The sequence below is a fragment of the Protopterus annectens genome, chromosome 6.part0, assembly GCF_019279795.1.
Source record: "Protopterus annectens isolate FY-2018-M chromosome 6.part0, PAN1.0, whole genome shotgun sequence".
NCBI classification, from domain to species: Eukaryota; Metazoa; Chordata; order Ceratodontiformes; family Protopteridae; genus Protopterus; species Protopterus annectens.
Genome location: NC_056737.1, coordinates 1,153,804,945 through 1,153,821,154, shown reverse-complemented (window position 1 = coordinate 1,153,821,154; position 16,210 = coordinate 1,153,804,945). Strand labels below are relative to the sequence as shown.

The 16,210-nt window shown below is 36.7% G+C and overlaps 1 protein-coding gene across 1 annotated transcript in view; it reads left to right on the top strand.

Annotated features, from left to right (window-relative positions):
* LOC122804723 (dipeptidyl peptidase 4-like) overlaps nucleotides 1–16,210 on the top strand; it is a 1,230,541-nt gene that overhangs the window by 891,155 nt on the left and 323,176 nt on the right. Inside the window, exon 19 of the mRNA XM_044074775.1 lies at nucleotides 5,003–5,072. Coding sequence (XP_043930710.1) covers nucleotides 5,003–5,072 — 70 coding nt within the window. The remainder of the gene's footprint in view (nucleotides 1–5,002; nucleotides 5,073–16,210) is intronic.

The following is a 16,210-nucleotide window of genomic DNA, read 5'->3' as shown; positions in this document are numbered from 1 at the left end:
GCTAGAAAATGTATAACCAGAAGATGGAAATCCAACACAACGCCTACCATGTAGGAATTTTTATGTCTACTGAAGACGTCTGTTTTAATGGAGATCAAAACTAAAGAACTGAGAATCCATCCCAAGCCATTAGTCAATAACCCATTGACATTGACTGACACCTTGCAATTAGAATCAGACTCTTCCTGATAATTTAAATATAATGTATCAACATCATTGTTTTTACATAGACCTGTTGTTATCTTAATCTGTCAGGCTAAATGTAAATATTGTATATGGTTGAATATGTATTAATTGTAACCAATCATTATTATGTTTTAATTCAAAATAAAAAAAAAATATTTGACTAAAAAAAAGCTAGCAAGAGCTTCTACAACCTGGGAAATTCAAAATGATCTATCATTCACCACTGAAACTACTTATACATTCAATTACTTTGACATCTGGCTTAACCAAAAGTGAACTTCCAATACCATATAAATGATTATGACAAACATAAACAAAATCCTATTATGAGCATGGAGCATATATCACGTTTAATACCAGAAAACAGAGCAGCATTTCAGAAAGGAGTTGTCATGCTCCACTATGAATATAGAGTCCCCCTACTGGAGCAACATTACAGCATTACAAAGTAAATAAATAAAATAAGACAACATAAAATGTAAAACCTTTAAAGTAACCACAGGCAGAATCTGCAGATTCATAACCCTGTCCCCAAAAGAGGAGCATCACTATCACCTTTTTTTACCCCTAAAGTTAACTGGCTCCAAATAAAACATAACTAGACCTGCTAAAAGCCCAAGAGTAGAAACTCAGAGATGAAATATCCAACCACTTTAAATGTAGACTATTAGTCAGGCAATACAACTACAACTTCTGTTCCTGAAATGCCACTCTTTTCACTGTAAACTCTGTAAAGCAAACTTTCTATTAATGGCCACATTTTTTTTCTATTGTAGAACTTAAACTCTGGGAATCATTTCTTAACTCACTTAAAACAGCTTCCTATATCATCTTCAGGAAGAATTTTAAAGAGCATATTCTATAAACTGAGACATGTAAATGCTTTTGTAACAGTAATCCACCCTAATCCTGTTTCTGTCTAATTCCAGCTTAGAGGCACCACCTATCCTTCAAATTCATCTTAGAAGCTCTGCCTACTCTCCACATCCATCTTAGAGGAACCATCTTCTCTCCACATCAATTTAAGAGGCAGTATGTTCTCTCCACATCCAAGAGGCACTGTCTTCTCTCCACATTCATTTATGAGGCACCATCTTCTCTCCACATCTAACTAAGAGGCACAATTGTCTCTTCACATTCAAGAGGCACCATCTTCTCTTCACATCCATCTTAGAGGCACCCCTTCTCTTCACATCCATCTCCACATATGTCTCCCAGAGATTGATACTCCTCTGGAACAAACTCCCAATTCACGTAAAACAGAGGTCCTCAATGACCCTGTTTAACTGTAACTTAGGCAACTGAATGGGAGACCGTAAATTTACCCTGGAGTGTGTCACCTATGTCTCTCTTGGATAAGGGCAGTCGGTGTTGATCATAGACTTGAACTGCAAATATAGACCATACAACTTGGTCAATAAGGGAACAAGGGTATAACATGAATCTAAGAGGCACCATCTTCTTTCCATATCCATCTTTGAGACACTATCTTCTCTCCACACCCATCTAGAGGTACCATCTTCTCTCCACATCCATCTTACAGGCAGCCCACAGAATGGCGTACAGCAACAGTGGTCCCACTCTACAAAGGTGGAGCCTCCACGGACCCTGGAAACTATTGCCCCATAAGTCTGACTAGCTTAGTCTGCAAGGCTATGGAGAGGATCATCATGGAGCTCATAAACAAAGACATCGGGGACCTAGAGACACTAGATCCTACCCAATTCGGCTTCGTCAAGGGCAGATCCTGCCTTTTGAACCTGGTTGACTTCTTTGAAACAGTCACCAAAGCCATAGATGAAGGGAAGATAGTCCACACAGCCTATCTAGACCTAGCAAAGGCATTTGACACAATACCCCACGCGGGCATCATAGATGAGCTATCCAGCTTAAATATAAACCCCTATGTCACAAGATGGGTCGCAAACTGGCTCAAAGACAGAACCCACAGAGTGAGAGTTGCTGGAGCCATGTCAGACTCAAAACCAGTCACAAGTGGTGTCCCACAAGGTTCTGTCCTGAGACCGCTCTTGTTCGGTATATACTTTTCCGAGGTACAGGCCAACGTGGGAGGACTATGGCTCGCCAAGTTCGCAGATGAGTGCAAACTGGGCACCACAATCGACTCTCCAGCTGACACAAACATCCTTCAAAAAGGTCTCACAGAGATGGATAACTGTTGCCAGAGCCATGGTCTAAAGCTAAATGCCAAAAAGTGTATAGTCATACTCTTTGTCAAAAACAATGTGCCCACAAACTACCACATAGGCGTTAAACCGTTAAGTACAGAGAAAGTAATTAGGGATCTGGGGACCCAAGTTGATAGCAATCTCTCCATTGACAACCACATTGCCAAAGTGGTTAGAAAGACCTTCTACATGGCCCACCTCATCATGAAAGGATTCACATCTAGATCAAGAGAGGTACTCGTGCCCCTTTATTCATCCCTCATCAGGCCCATCATAGAATACAATACCCCTTTTGGGATGTCCCTTACCCGACACCTGCAGCAATTAGAAAGACCCCAAAAGTACCTCACCAAGAGGATCAAGGGACTCAAACAGATGCCATATGCTGCTCGGTTAAAAAAACTCCAGCTCTACTCAGTTGCATACCGCCTACTTCGAGGTGATCTATGCCTGACATATAAAGCTATGTCCAATCCAGAATTAATGGACATGCTCCACCTCAGTAAATCTAAATCCCTTAGAGTCACATGCTCGAGGGACTTGAACCTCAGCACAGAAATAAATAGGACTTGCTGGAGGGACAGATTCATAACCCAGAGGCTCCCTTCGCTCTGGAATAGAATTCCAATTCATGTTAGGCAGAGCACCTCATTGAATCTCTTCAAGAAGAATCTTGATGAGTGGATGGGGGATCGTAGGTTTGTTCCAGGGATTACTTCTGTGTCACTATTAGACAGAGGCACAGTAAACTAAACCATAAAAAGGGCACGGTATACTCAAATCAAGGGGTGGCGTAAGCCAAACAAAATCAGGCTAGGCTTATAATTGCCCCAGGGCAGATAGCCTAGTATGAACCTATGAACCTATGAACTTGTCAATTAGACACCTACAGCATCAGAACACATAGGATTTGTTGAGTAAAGGATTCTCTTAAATGTATCTCCTACTTCCGACTATACACCTATGCTTTTAATTGTAATGGCAAGTACAGATGAGCAGAACTGTCAGTCAGGGTCTCATTCCCAGCACTTACTTACTTTAATAACCACTTACTACCTTCCCATCTGAAAACACTATCAGTAATGTTCATCATAGTGCATGTTCTCTAAAGATTGTTGTATACAAATATAATTATTTCATATAATAAGTATGTCCTGTAGAGTGAAATCTAAAGTCCATACAAGCAATATTATATAATTCATTATTTGATGTAATCTTTATAGTATTACACAGAGAACAGTCTATCGTCCTTCTTGCTGTGTTGCTCTTTAACAATTGCTGTGTATGCACCTGTAAGATATGTATTCCTGGATGGACCCTGTGGCATGCAGTCAGTGTTTGACACATTTCCTCTTGATGTATAATAGTTTTGTACTTTTTACTGTAACCTGGAAATGTGAAAATGGTACTGTACCTCACTGAAATTATACTCCCAGGCTGAGTCTGAAAACGGTCCCGTGGAAACAAAGCTTTACCCTGGCTAACTAATAAAATAGGTAGATGGATTGATAGATTGTTAGACAGATAGATATGCAAGTAAACAATCTTTACATCCTGGCTGGTGTCCATTGTGAGACGTTTTATAACTAGATGCCTTTTGTTTTTTGCATTTAAGGCTTCCTTCTGGTCGCTGACATCTATGGTATCAAGTCTTGCCAGAAGCCCCCATTTCATTCTTCAAGTATATTCTCTTATGCATTTACAGAACATTTTGTATTTCCACCCTCTAAGCTGGGATTTCCAGGACTCTGGACTGGAGACTACCAAGACCCTATGGAGAAGTGTTCTGAGGTCCAGAAGAGGGATTTTGGCATCTAGTTAGAGCCCTAACTCTACCCCTAGTGTGATGGTACCATCATAGACTGGGAAGACTACAAGTTGTGGCCAACAAAACATATCCACCCCAGGCCCTGGACATGCCTTCAGGCCATCCTGTACTTCCAATACAGCAATCTTTGCATGACCTCACCTTTTCCAGGATTATGACATACATGCCCAAAACCTACACATTCCCTCTCCCTCCCAGGATAGGCAGACCTGTCCTTCCCAGGTGTCTACTATTAAGTACACAAATCCCTAATTGAACACAGGTCACCTGGGTCATACTCAGGACTTTATCCCTTCACACCAGCAGTGAAACTAGAAAGGAATGCATTTGATTTATGATAACTGGTTCTTTGAAGTAAACAGTGGCAATGAGTTAAACTTCAAAACAGAGATTTTGTTTGCCTAGGGGTGAGGCAACCTATCATTGGAATAGTTAAGTATGAAAGCATGGAGACATAGCCTTTTGCATATCAAAGTGGTTGGGGGAGGGGGTACTCTGCCATCTACTCAGAATATTCCCTGAGATTTATTAATACTTTCAATTCAGAATCCCCAGCTGTACTTTACTAGTCTTCAGAGAAGTGGTCGTTACATTACCAAACTACATCAAGAGGAACTGCCTCACATTATCTAAACTTTAGAAAAAGCTTAATTTCCAAAGTTATATATTAGTTTCAGTTGATTATATGAGTCATTAAATTAGAGTGAAATAAATTCCATTTAATAAATTTTCATCTGATAACTGAATATTATTGCTCATATTAATTATTTAATAACTTAATTCTATAATTCTTTTACAGACTTATGGTATCAGATGATTCTACCTCCGCATTTTGATGAGTCAAAGAAATACCCATTGCTGATTGATGTGTAAGTACATGCATATACATTCAGATTAGTTAAGCCACTGTCTAAAACTGTATTCATGCAAACTTGCACAAACAACCACAATAACTATCATTTGAAATCATATCTATTCTGAATGAACTTTAACAACTGCAAAAGCCAGAGAAATAACTTGCTAAAAGCCAGAATCTCTGATTCACAAACTAGGATTTTTTTGCAGGTGGAAAGCTGCTATGCATCTTCCATGCAGGGGACACCTCCACACTCCCACTTAATTATATTTTCCTACTCTGCATTTGTACAACAGTGGAATAAAGGGCAAATTCCATTGGAGCTGAGGGTGGCTTTCAGCAAGTTTACTTTGCACCACTGGCACTAGCTGAAAGAGTGCTTGAACAACTCACAGGTCCCTCAACTCATACAGTTGTTTCAGGCCTCCAGCCAGGACCAGATCCAGTCTAGGTGACCTAGGCAGCAGCCAAGAGTCTGGTGCTAGCTAACGTCCCTGGCCCCAAGTAATTAAAAAAAAGAAAAGTTTTTTTTTTTTGCTCAGTATTGGCATTGTCATGCATACAGAGTACATTGAATGCTGCTTTCTGATTTTGCTTGGTTGGATCAGCATGCAGTAGCTGTTCTCAGTGTGATGCTCTGGTATGAGATTTAATTACACAAAAGAATGAAGAGGTAAACGGCTCTTTTTGGGAAGCAGAAGAGAAACACAATCTACAGAAGCAAGTTGCAGATTTTTCCTCTTTATTTGGAGACAAGCTGTCCCCTAGTTAGAGAGGGCAGTTTAGTTAAATGAATTGTTCAAACTCAAACCATGTACTTTGGTTACAGGAGCCAAGAATCTCAATTCTGTACACCAGATTCCAGGCCTGTATTAACTTTTTGGTAAATCACTGAGAAATACAGTCAGTCATTAGAGTTTCACAGTTTTTGTGTTTCACAGCATGCATGTTGATGCAAAACCTATTCGGATAACTTTTGTATCATTTTTGATTTTGCCTCATACTTACGACCTGTTCTTGAGTAAGTCATTTAGCCAGGCAGTGCTTTGAGGTAACTGGAAGTTTGGTTTAGGCTCCTCAATAGCTGTTGGACTGCAAGTCTAGTAACCATAGTAGTTATGGTGTAAATGAAACAAATTGATTATAGTAAACAGGAGCATCATCACGAGTCTTGATCTTTGGATGTGATCCTTGGTTTCCTTTATGTTAACATTGGTTTATTATTCAGCTGTGAATAATTTTGACAGTCTGAAGTCTATGAGTTTAATGTTAATATTTAAGCTATGAATGCATTTTAACTTTGTTTTTTGCAGGCACACAGATATGAAATGCACTGTTTGGGCTACATCAGTCTGTCTAACAGTGTAGTTGTCAAAGAGTTGCTACCAGTAGTACGTGGTTTGATTCCCTCAGCCTTCCTCTGTCTTCTGTGTGACTGCCAAGTTACTTCACCAGACAGGACTCCTGGGTTGCTCTTGAAAAGAGATATAAGATGAGTCCTGCACCCTTCACACAGACTTAATTAGTATTTCATTCTATGCTATTTGGTATGAATCCTTGAATGTCTCTTGTAGTTTAATGGGTTGCCAGATGCATTTTCATGAAATGTAAGGTTTAAGGGAAGAGATGTTTACTGTTTTTCATGCTACGTCTGTTTTCAGTTTGAGTGTTTTGTTTTGTTTAGAAAAGGCCCATCAGTGTTTTTTTTCTGTAAAATTTTAAATAATATTTTTAAATGAAATCCAAATTTATGTTATAATGGTAAAAGTAAAAAATAAAACAGTATGTGTATTGACAGGATTGAATAGGGTTTATGGTAATCCATGGCAGCACTGGAAGGGTCACAGGGGAATGTACCCCCTGTAAAAGTATGTTTCCCCCTGAGACCCCAGTAATGTAAGCTTTCCCTAAACATCAGTGTTTCTCACCCACCCAAGCAGTTCCAGTTTTGCAAGCTGCTACTTCCCTAAACATTGACTTTTCTCGCATCTCCTGAGATTTCTTATTTCTTTCATTCATAGGCATTTTAAATTAGGGAGCTGAGCAGTCTATAGCAGGACATTGATTAAGCTGACCAGAACATTTGGAAGCAAATGTGGTCAGTTTGAATCATTGAACTGTATTGCAAGTATGGAGAAAGACTGTATGGTAAATAGGAAGGAAGAGGTGTGTGTGTGCGTGTGTGTGTGTGTGTGTGTGTGTGTGTGTGTGTGTGTGTGTGTGCGTGTGTGTGTGTGTGTGTGTGTGTGTGTGTGTGTGTGTGTGTGTGTGTGTGTGTAATGACCAAGTTAGGTAGGGGTTTCCTGATTAAAAGACTTGCTCAGTCTCAGAATTCTTGAGCAAAGAAATTGAGAAGCATTTTGGTATGTTCCTTGTAAAATTTGTGGCTTTGTGGCAACTTGTCCTGAATCAGTCACTAAATGTCAGGCATGTGAGTTTCAAACGTTGTCCTCAGAAGATGCTTGCTACTGTAACTTTTAAGTATATAACAGAAAAGTGTAAAATCTTTTCCTGATTGGTGGGTCTTTGTCTCTGGTTCTTGAGCTAAGAGTTTGGGAAGGCATGGGAGTTCTGAGACTGTATGGTTCTCACAATAGTGAGCCAAAATACACTTCTTCATTATGGATTTGTTCATTCATTTTTATTCCAAGTAAATATATGAATGTACACAGTCATACATGGGGCTGTAATTGATAATCACATGTGTATGTATATCCTGCATCTTAGAGTAGTTATGGAGTAAAGGAAAGAATTGATTGCAGTAAACAGAGGCTTCATCATATCAGCCATGATCTTTTTGTACGATCCTTGGTTTCCTTGTTTTGTTGACTGTTAACAGTGTGCTTATTAGACTGTGAATAAACTGCAGAGCAAGAAGCCGACCAGATTAGTATTAAAATAGTAACTATGAATGCATTTTTAATTTAACTTGTTTTTGGCAGTCAGACAGGTGTGAAATGCACTGTGTTGAGCTAAAACATGTTGGTACTTGGTGCAGGTGAATTAAGGATATCAGCTGTTAATAAGCTACATTTTGTAGTGCAGCTTTTGATTCCCTCAGTTTTGTTTGTCCAGTGTGAGTCTGACCAAATCATTTCATCAGACAGGCTGTCCTTGAAAAAAGGCACTTCCGTCCAGTAGATTGTTCCAAGCTGTTAGCAAATGCATTATACATTTGTCTTTTTAATTTCTGTACCCTTCAGGTACCCCTAGTTAGTGTTCACTGTATCCTGTTTGACTATGAATCCCTTCATGTCTGTTGTAGCTCAATGGATTGTCGACACATTTTCAATAGATGGAGTTTCAAATGAAGAGAAGTCTATTGTTGCTCATGATGTTTGTTTTCAATGTGAGGGTGTTTTGTTTTGTTTATTAAATGGCTGTCAGTGTTTTAACTCATTAGCACCTCTGTGGTGCGGAATGTAGCACCTCTTACAGGCTGCACACATCTTGCATGCCAGAACATTTTCTGAAAAATTAACCTAAAAAGCATAACATAATCAAGGCTTTTCTACAATGTGACATCAGAGAGTAACAATCTTAGTGCCATTTTATTAACAAATCCTTGCCTTTGTAATTATCTCTATTATAAGCTGGTAAGTCACTTGGTTAAAAAGTCAGACTCAAGAAAGTTCTAGCCACCATAAGGAGCTATGGGTGTGAACTGGTAATCTACAAGAAGGCGCTATAGGCTTGAATGAGTTAATAAAAGTTTTAAATTAAATCAAAATGTCTGTGATCATTGTAAAAGTAAATAAAAAAATAGTATGCACACTTACAGGTTTCAGTGGTGTTTTGTTGTAAGTGGGAAGAGACAGTCAAGTCTGGTTTATTACTCTGCCTGGGGTCCCATTGACTATGATCTGGCTGTTCTGTAATTGCTCAGAAACGGAACATCAGTATTTAGCCTATATGTATACCCTATCTTTTTTTTTTTTTTTTTAATATTTAAACCAGGTAAATGGGCAACCCAGGTGCCCTGTGTGGTTAAAGAGTCACTCAGTAGGAAAAAATAGGTAGAAAGAATCAACCCCTGACCTTTGACTACAGGAAGAAGGGCGCCAAGAGTCTAAAGCCATAATCCTCTGCTGTAACTGCCAGACCCTTATGTGTGCCTTAATTTTCTGGTAAATCACTGAGGGTTAAATACCATTAAGGTTTATAGTCAGTCAGGAATGCCATCGATAGAGTATCATAGCTCAGTTGTTTAAACATTCAGAAAATGCATGCTGGAAAAATTGTTCTATTAATTTTTTAAGTGAATCAGAGGTAGTTTGTTTATTATATGTCTCTGAATTTGCAGAATATCACTGATTTTGCCTCGTACTTATGCCCTGTCTCTCATTAACATAGTTATTGTCAGCAGTGCAACACGTAACACTTTCACTTTTGATGCAAAGGCTGTGGGTTCTAGTCCCACACCCTGTAAATGGATTGTTAACACTGCAGCACAGCATAAAGGAGGTACCACACTTCTACGTGTGTTGTATTTTGGATGAGATGTTAAACAATGGCCTCATCTGCTTGAGCTGGTGATAACTATAAAAGATTCCACTGTACCTATCAAAAAGCATAGTAGAAATTCCCTGATGCCCTAGCCAAATTTCCCATAGTAGTATAAATACCACGACAGGGGTCCCTTGAAACAGGGCTACTAGCTTATTGGGACTAACCTGATCAGTAAAGTATAAATTAAATAAAACTTCCTTTTTTCTGGAAAATCACTGAGGATTACTGTCAGTCAATAATACTAGTTATTATAGTTTCACAGTTTTTATTGTTCAGCGAATGCATGTCCATGCAACTTATTGTTCTATTAACATTTTAAGTGATTTGCAGTTGTCTGGCACTAACTTTAATGAACTGTTTCCTATAGTCAAAGGTACAGGGTTTGAATTCTTTCACCTCCATTTACATACTTTGTGACTTTGAGCAATGATTTTATCATCAGGTTTACCTGGTTGACAAAAAAATAAAATAATAATATTAAAATCTGTCCCTTTTGTCCCCAGTTATTTTTGGCTTTGTCCAGAATTCTTAAGCAAAGAACTTGAGAGATTTGTTGGTCTGTTCTTTGTAAAATTAATTTATGGCTTCTGGCAAACTGTTGTGGATTACACTCACTAAATACCAAGCATGTGAGTTTCAGATTGTATATCCATCAGAAAATGCTTAACAATGCCAAGCTTGCTACTCTGTCAACTCTCTAGTTATATAAGAGATATATTTAAAAGCTGTTCCTGATTTTGTTCCTTGTTCTGATTCTTCAACCAAGAAGTTAAGAGGGCAGAGGGGAGTTGCACTGCATGGTTCTGACATCAGTGAGCTGAGATACATTATTTGGCCATTATTTATGAATGTATTCATTCACTTGGTCTCAAGCAAATATCTAAAGTATACAGTTATATAAGGAGCTGTAATTTGGTGTGTGTGTGTGTGTGTGTAGGTGTGTGTGTCTATGTGTGCATACATGTGTGGGGGGGTCAAAGATCAAAGTATTAACAATGTAGTGAGTAGAATGAAGTAAAAATAACTGAGATGGGGATTAAGGCAAAAGTAGTTTGTCACTGAGAAATTGTAACTAGACATGCTAAGAGAAAATATGACAATAATTATCTCTGTTCACATTACTGTCAGGTCTCTAATGTTTGACAAGTTGGGTGTGTAGTAAAGCAAAAACAATATATTACAACTGCTGTATAACTGTTTTGTTTTATAAGTAGTATAAAAAGAAACATTTCACACTGAAATCAAGTGACCACTCTGGCAAGCAAAGAGAGACAGGGGTATTGAAGAATTTAACGCAAACAGTTTAACCATAGCGTGACATTCCATCCTAGTTGTTAGTAAATGTGTCACATTTTATGTATCTGTTCCACTTTGTGGAAGGTAGTTTAGTATTCAGCATTTTGAAGATGGAAAGCTAACCATAACAATAATTTCTTTAATTATTTTGCTTGTTGATGTTATGCATGGTATGGAATTAATAATGTGGACTGTAGTTGCTTGTTTTTCTGGGGGGGGGGGGGGGGGTTGGACATTTGCAACTTGAGCTGTTTCACATGAGCGCCTCTAATGGTTAAGGAAGTGGGTATGTAGTAAAACAGCTGTAAAGTAACATTTTAATCAAGTTGTGAGCTCCATCCCTAGTTGTTAGTAAATGTTCCACATTTTGCCCATTTATTCCAAATTATGAGAGGTAGTATAGTCCTTACTTTGAAGATGGAAAGTTAAAAATGGCTGCAGTTTCTTTAATTCTATTGCTTGTTGATACTGTGGATATCAAGGTATAGTAAACTTTCTGAAAATGAAGAAGAGTCAGTTTAAGAATTTAAGAATATATATTTCTAATTATCTCAGCCATTAAAACTCAAATTCTTAAATTTTTCCACTGACACTTGTTCATAGACAGCTATAATGACATTCAGAATATTACAACTTCATCATTTAAAATCCAGAACACCCAAAGAAGCATACTCAAATCCTGGAATGGGTTATTGTGACCAGACATTCCCTTTTGAGTGCTACCTATACCTCTCAGTTGTCACTGTTTTTGCAGAATGCCTCTGATTTTGTGCCAAATATTTGTCCTGTCCCACACAATGTGTTTGATTTTCTAGTAAATCAATCGGGTCTATATTAAATCAGCAAACACTTAAAATAGTGAACACTGATTTATCGACCCTTTAAAAATGAAAGCTTGAAATCCCAAATACATGGAACAGTGATATTTTTCCAGGGAAAAAAAATCACTGTTCCACAAAAAAAAAAAAAAAAAAAAAACTTCAAAACATTAAAAGTGGGGGGGCTTCGCCCATCACACCCCTCAATGTGAGGGCCTGTGCCCCCCACACCCCCCTACTTAAATATAACAACTCTGAGATTGCACTACAGTGGAGGAAATGGCAAAGTCCCGAAAACAGCCTGGGAAAAAATTTGCTGTTCTGAGACTTCGGGATTTCATTTTTTCCTTTCTTAATGTTATCCACTATTTCTCGAATTTATTTATTTATTTATTTATTTGTTACTTTTGTTTACCAGGTGTGTCCAACTGGGCCAGTGGCCCATTTTCAGTGGAGGCCTGGGGAAAAAGTTCTCCAGAACACAAAAACTCAGAAATTATTTTTATATAACATTACATAATACAAATTTATAAATAGCATTCACATAAAATTGCAAAAATTATAAGCAAAGGTAATGTTTAACAATAAAAATATATCTTTGAGTACGAGATAAATATTACAATATAAAAATAATAGCTCCTGGATATAATAAATAAATTAATATAAATAATAGCTCTTGGCTTCTTTTTCATTTAACCTTGTAAATAGCTTCTTCCATTTTAGAATTCATTTAATTTTCTAATCTTTTTTTTGGTATTATTTTCATGAATAATTTATAATCACTATTATTCAACATTACTGGCCTCCAATTTTTAATTTCATTCTTTTGCCCTTTCTTCCATATAAAAATCATAACACCCCTACATATTTCTTCATAAGTGATACCGTCATTTATCCATTTATTAAATATATTTATTAAAATTTCTTTTTGCCATTGTATTAAATCCCTATATATTAAATATTCTATACTATCTGGTCGTGCTTCTGAACTTACATTTATTTTCTTCATTACCTTTTCTAAGTCTATTATTGTAATTTGTTTTTCCATTCCTTTATTCATTTCTTCTGTAAACTGCTTTACCCTCCACTGTTTTTTCCTTTTAATTTCTTTCTTTTTTACCATCTCTTTCACATATTTCACTACGATACACATTATGTTTTGTGTTCTCTTTCAATTTACCCTATTCCATATTTATTTTCTCTCATTATGCTACTGTCTTCCATTGCTCTTCTGATTAAATATGGTAATACTTTTTCCTTTTTTCCTTGTAGAAAATATTGTTGCTAATATAATACATCGTTCTTTTAACTTTGTCTTCTCTTCTAAAATAATCATTTTCATTCCTATCAAGACTATATAAAGCAGCTTTTGTATTTTTCCATATTCCTTGTTTTTTATTTGTCTTTTCCTATTTTCCCATATTAAATACATTTTTATATTGGGTGGCCACGGTGGTGCAGTGGTTAGTGCTGCCGCCTCACAGCAAGAGGTTTTCCAGTTCGATTCTCAACTGTGGTGCCTCCTGTACGTAGTCTGCATGTCCTCCCTGTGGTCGCGTGGGTTTCCTCCGGGTGCTTCAGTTTCCTCCCACATCCCAAAGACATGCTGTAGATAGATTGGATACTCTAAATTGGCCTTAGGTATGAGTGTGTGCATGTGTGTCTTCTGTGGAAAACCCCACTGCCAATCATGAGCAGACAGGTGATCTGCTGTAGCGACCGCTAACCAGGAAAAGCCAAAAGAAGAAGAAGAAAAAATAAATTTTTATATTCTTCTGTAAATGTTATCCACCATTCCGACCATTTTTTGTAAAAAATCTCTCATTGTCAAATGATCTTTCCATCACTCTGTTATAACTTCTCCACCTTTCTGATTCCACACCTTTTCATTAATCCTCTTAATTCCTTTACCTATTTTTATATGTCACTTATTTTCATCTCTTTCAATCCATATTTCCAAACGATTAGGGGAAAAAAAAACATTTCTACTGCTTCTATCACTGTTCTCATAGTTTTGATAACAAGAAATAATATCTGTATTTAATTTTCCTCTTCGATATGTGCTTTTATTCAAATTCCATAACTCTAAATTTCCACATTTTATTTCTTCCATTATTTTCTTATCTGATTTTTTTTTTTTTTTATGTCTTCCATCACAGTTAAAGTAATCTCCTGTTAGTATTATATACATATTTACTATGACACAATCTAACATATTTTGAAATATTTTCCGCTGTCTTTATATATCACATATGCATACACTGCTCTCAATTTATACATGTTCCCTTCCCACCTAAAATCCATCACCATTAATCTCCCTAATTTAACTATAGTCCAAAATGTGTATTCCCTTCCTATTTTATATAGCAGTCCCTGAACATTTTGCATTAGCCAAGTTCCATATAATACCCCTGACCATGATGTATCTGCATGTTCTCTTTCTCTTTTATTTAAAAGCCTAATATCCTCCAGTACTAATAATTCTACCCCACACTTATTACACCAGTCTAACACTCCTATTCTCCACATTACATTATGTATACCGTTAACATTAATAGATAAAATCCTAAGGTTATTTATCACCCTTCTCTTTAATTTACAATATTTTTTTATCTGTTTCCTTTCTTTTTTTACTTTCTATCCTATATCCTGAAATTTTCTTTTTCTATCTTTAACCCTTTTCTGGATTGAACTTTACTTTTTAACCATTTTCCAGTTTATTTCTTCTTCATCACTAACTTCTGCCCCACCTTCCTTCTCCCCTTCCCCATTTTGTGATTTATTCATATTTTCTTCATGGTTTGTATCATCATGTTCCCTTATATCTTTTTTGTTGTCCATCTTATTTCAATTGTTCCTTCTCATTTACATATGCTCTAGTTTTTCTATATCACATTCTAATCTTTCTCTTTCTAACAATCCACCCATATGTGTCCTGCTTGCTTACATTTATAACATGTTTTTCACAATTTTTAGCACTTTTCCCACTTGAATAACATATCTTTCTATCATAATTATTTACAAAATGTTCCTCCTTCTCACAAAAAAAAGTTCTTTGTTGACCCCAATATATAACCACAACCCTATATTCATCAATATTATTCATGCTTGGACTGCATTTGTATATAATTCTGCCTTTTTCCATTTTCAAAATCACATTGCTGTCCCAAGACCCTGTCCAAAGTCTTCTATTATCAATGACTTTAAAAAAAGTCATTTACTTCATTACAAAAGTTCTTTAATAAGTACTTCTTAACAGTCTCTCTTTCAATTTCTGTCCAAAATTGTATGTTAACTTTCTTTTTTTTTTTTGCATTTCCTGAAAAAAAAAGTCTTTACAACATAATTATTCCACTGGCATATTTCTTTTTTTTCATATTTCTCCAAAAACTATTCTAAAATTTCAACAGTCTCAAAGAAAATGTCACAATGACTCTTTTTTAATTAGAACAAAAGCTCTTACCTTATGTGCCTGTATTCCTAAAGGCACAATGATCTTGTCCCTTACTTCATTCCATTCCAAATTCTTCCTTACTATGAATTCTTACCACATACTTCTTCCTTTCTGATTCTTCTGTCTTATAGTCTCTGCCTTATAACTTCTTTTTTTTCTCCCACTACTTCTACAAAAGATCTTTTCTTTAATTTGTATCCTTCTTCCTTATGTATTCTCTCTAAGATATTTTCTTCCCTGTCTCTGTCTCACTTTGTTGTACTAAATCTTGTAATATATCCTCCTCCTGACTGGAGGTTTGTAATTATAACTTCTTCATATCATTTCTCTTCTTCTTTCATCTCTTCGAACAACTCCTATTGAAATAATTCCTCTGTGTCCTTGATTCAGTCTCTTTTTCCCTTCTCCTAAACAATCCTCTCCTCCTCTACTTTGGCAAACATCTTTACCGAATTGGCATTTGCCTCTTAATCACCATATTCATGTGCCATTCTAACAGATGCCACTGTGCTCAGAATGGACACTCACACTTGTTGGCTGCATGCACTGTGAGTGTTGTAGCAAGTAGGAGAAGTTCCCCATTGCCCTGGCCAAATTCCCGTCATCAGTTTGGATACCATTTTAGGTCTCCCCTGAAAAGAAGGTATCGGTCTAGTGGGTCTAACCCAGTCAACAAAAAGTATAAATAAGCAAATTAAATAATGATTGCCACTATATCCCAGTTATTTAATTATATCTTTGTGCTCTTGACTATTCTAATGAAATAGAATCATTAATTGGTTAAGGTTGTTGTATCTCAATGGGCCTGTGGCTGTAAAGTAATCTTGGAGTTTTCTCCAAGAATCCATGTCTAGCCCCTTTTATGCAAGTTATGCTAGGCATAAGGAAAGAACTTCCACATAAAAAGAATGGCCATAGAGTCAGTCATGAGCATCTTTCACAGCTTCTAGAACTTCTATTTCATTTTCCCATTTTGCTTGAATTACTCTGATTTGTGTTCTCAGAGCAGCTCTTACCTCTTTAATGGTAGTTGTAAAAGGTAAAAAAAAATAAACTAGCTAAACCGCATGTTTC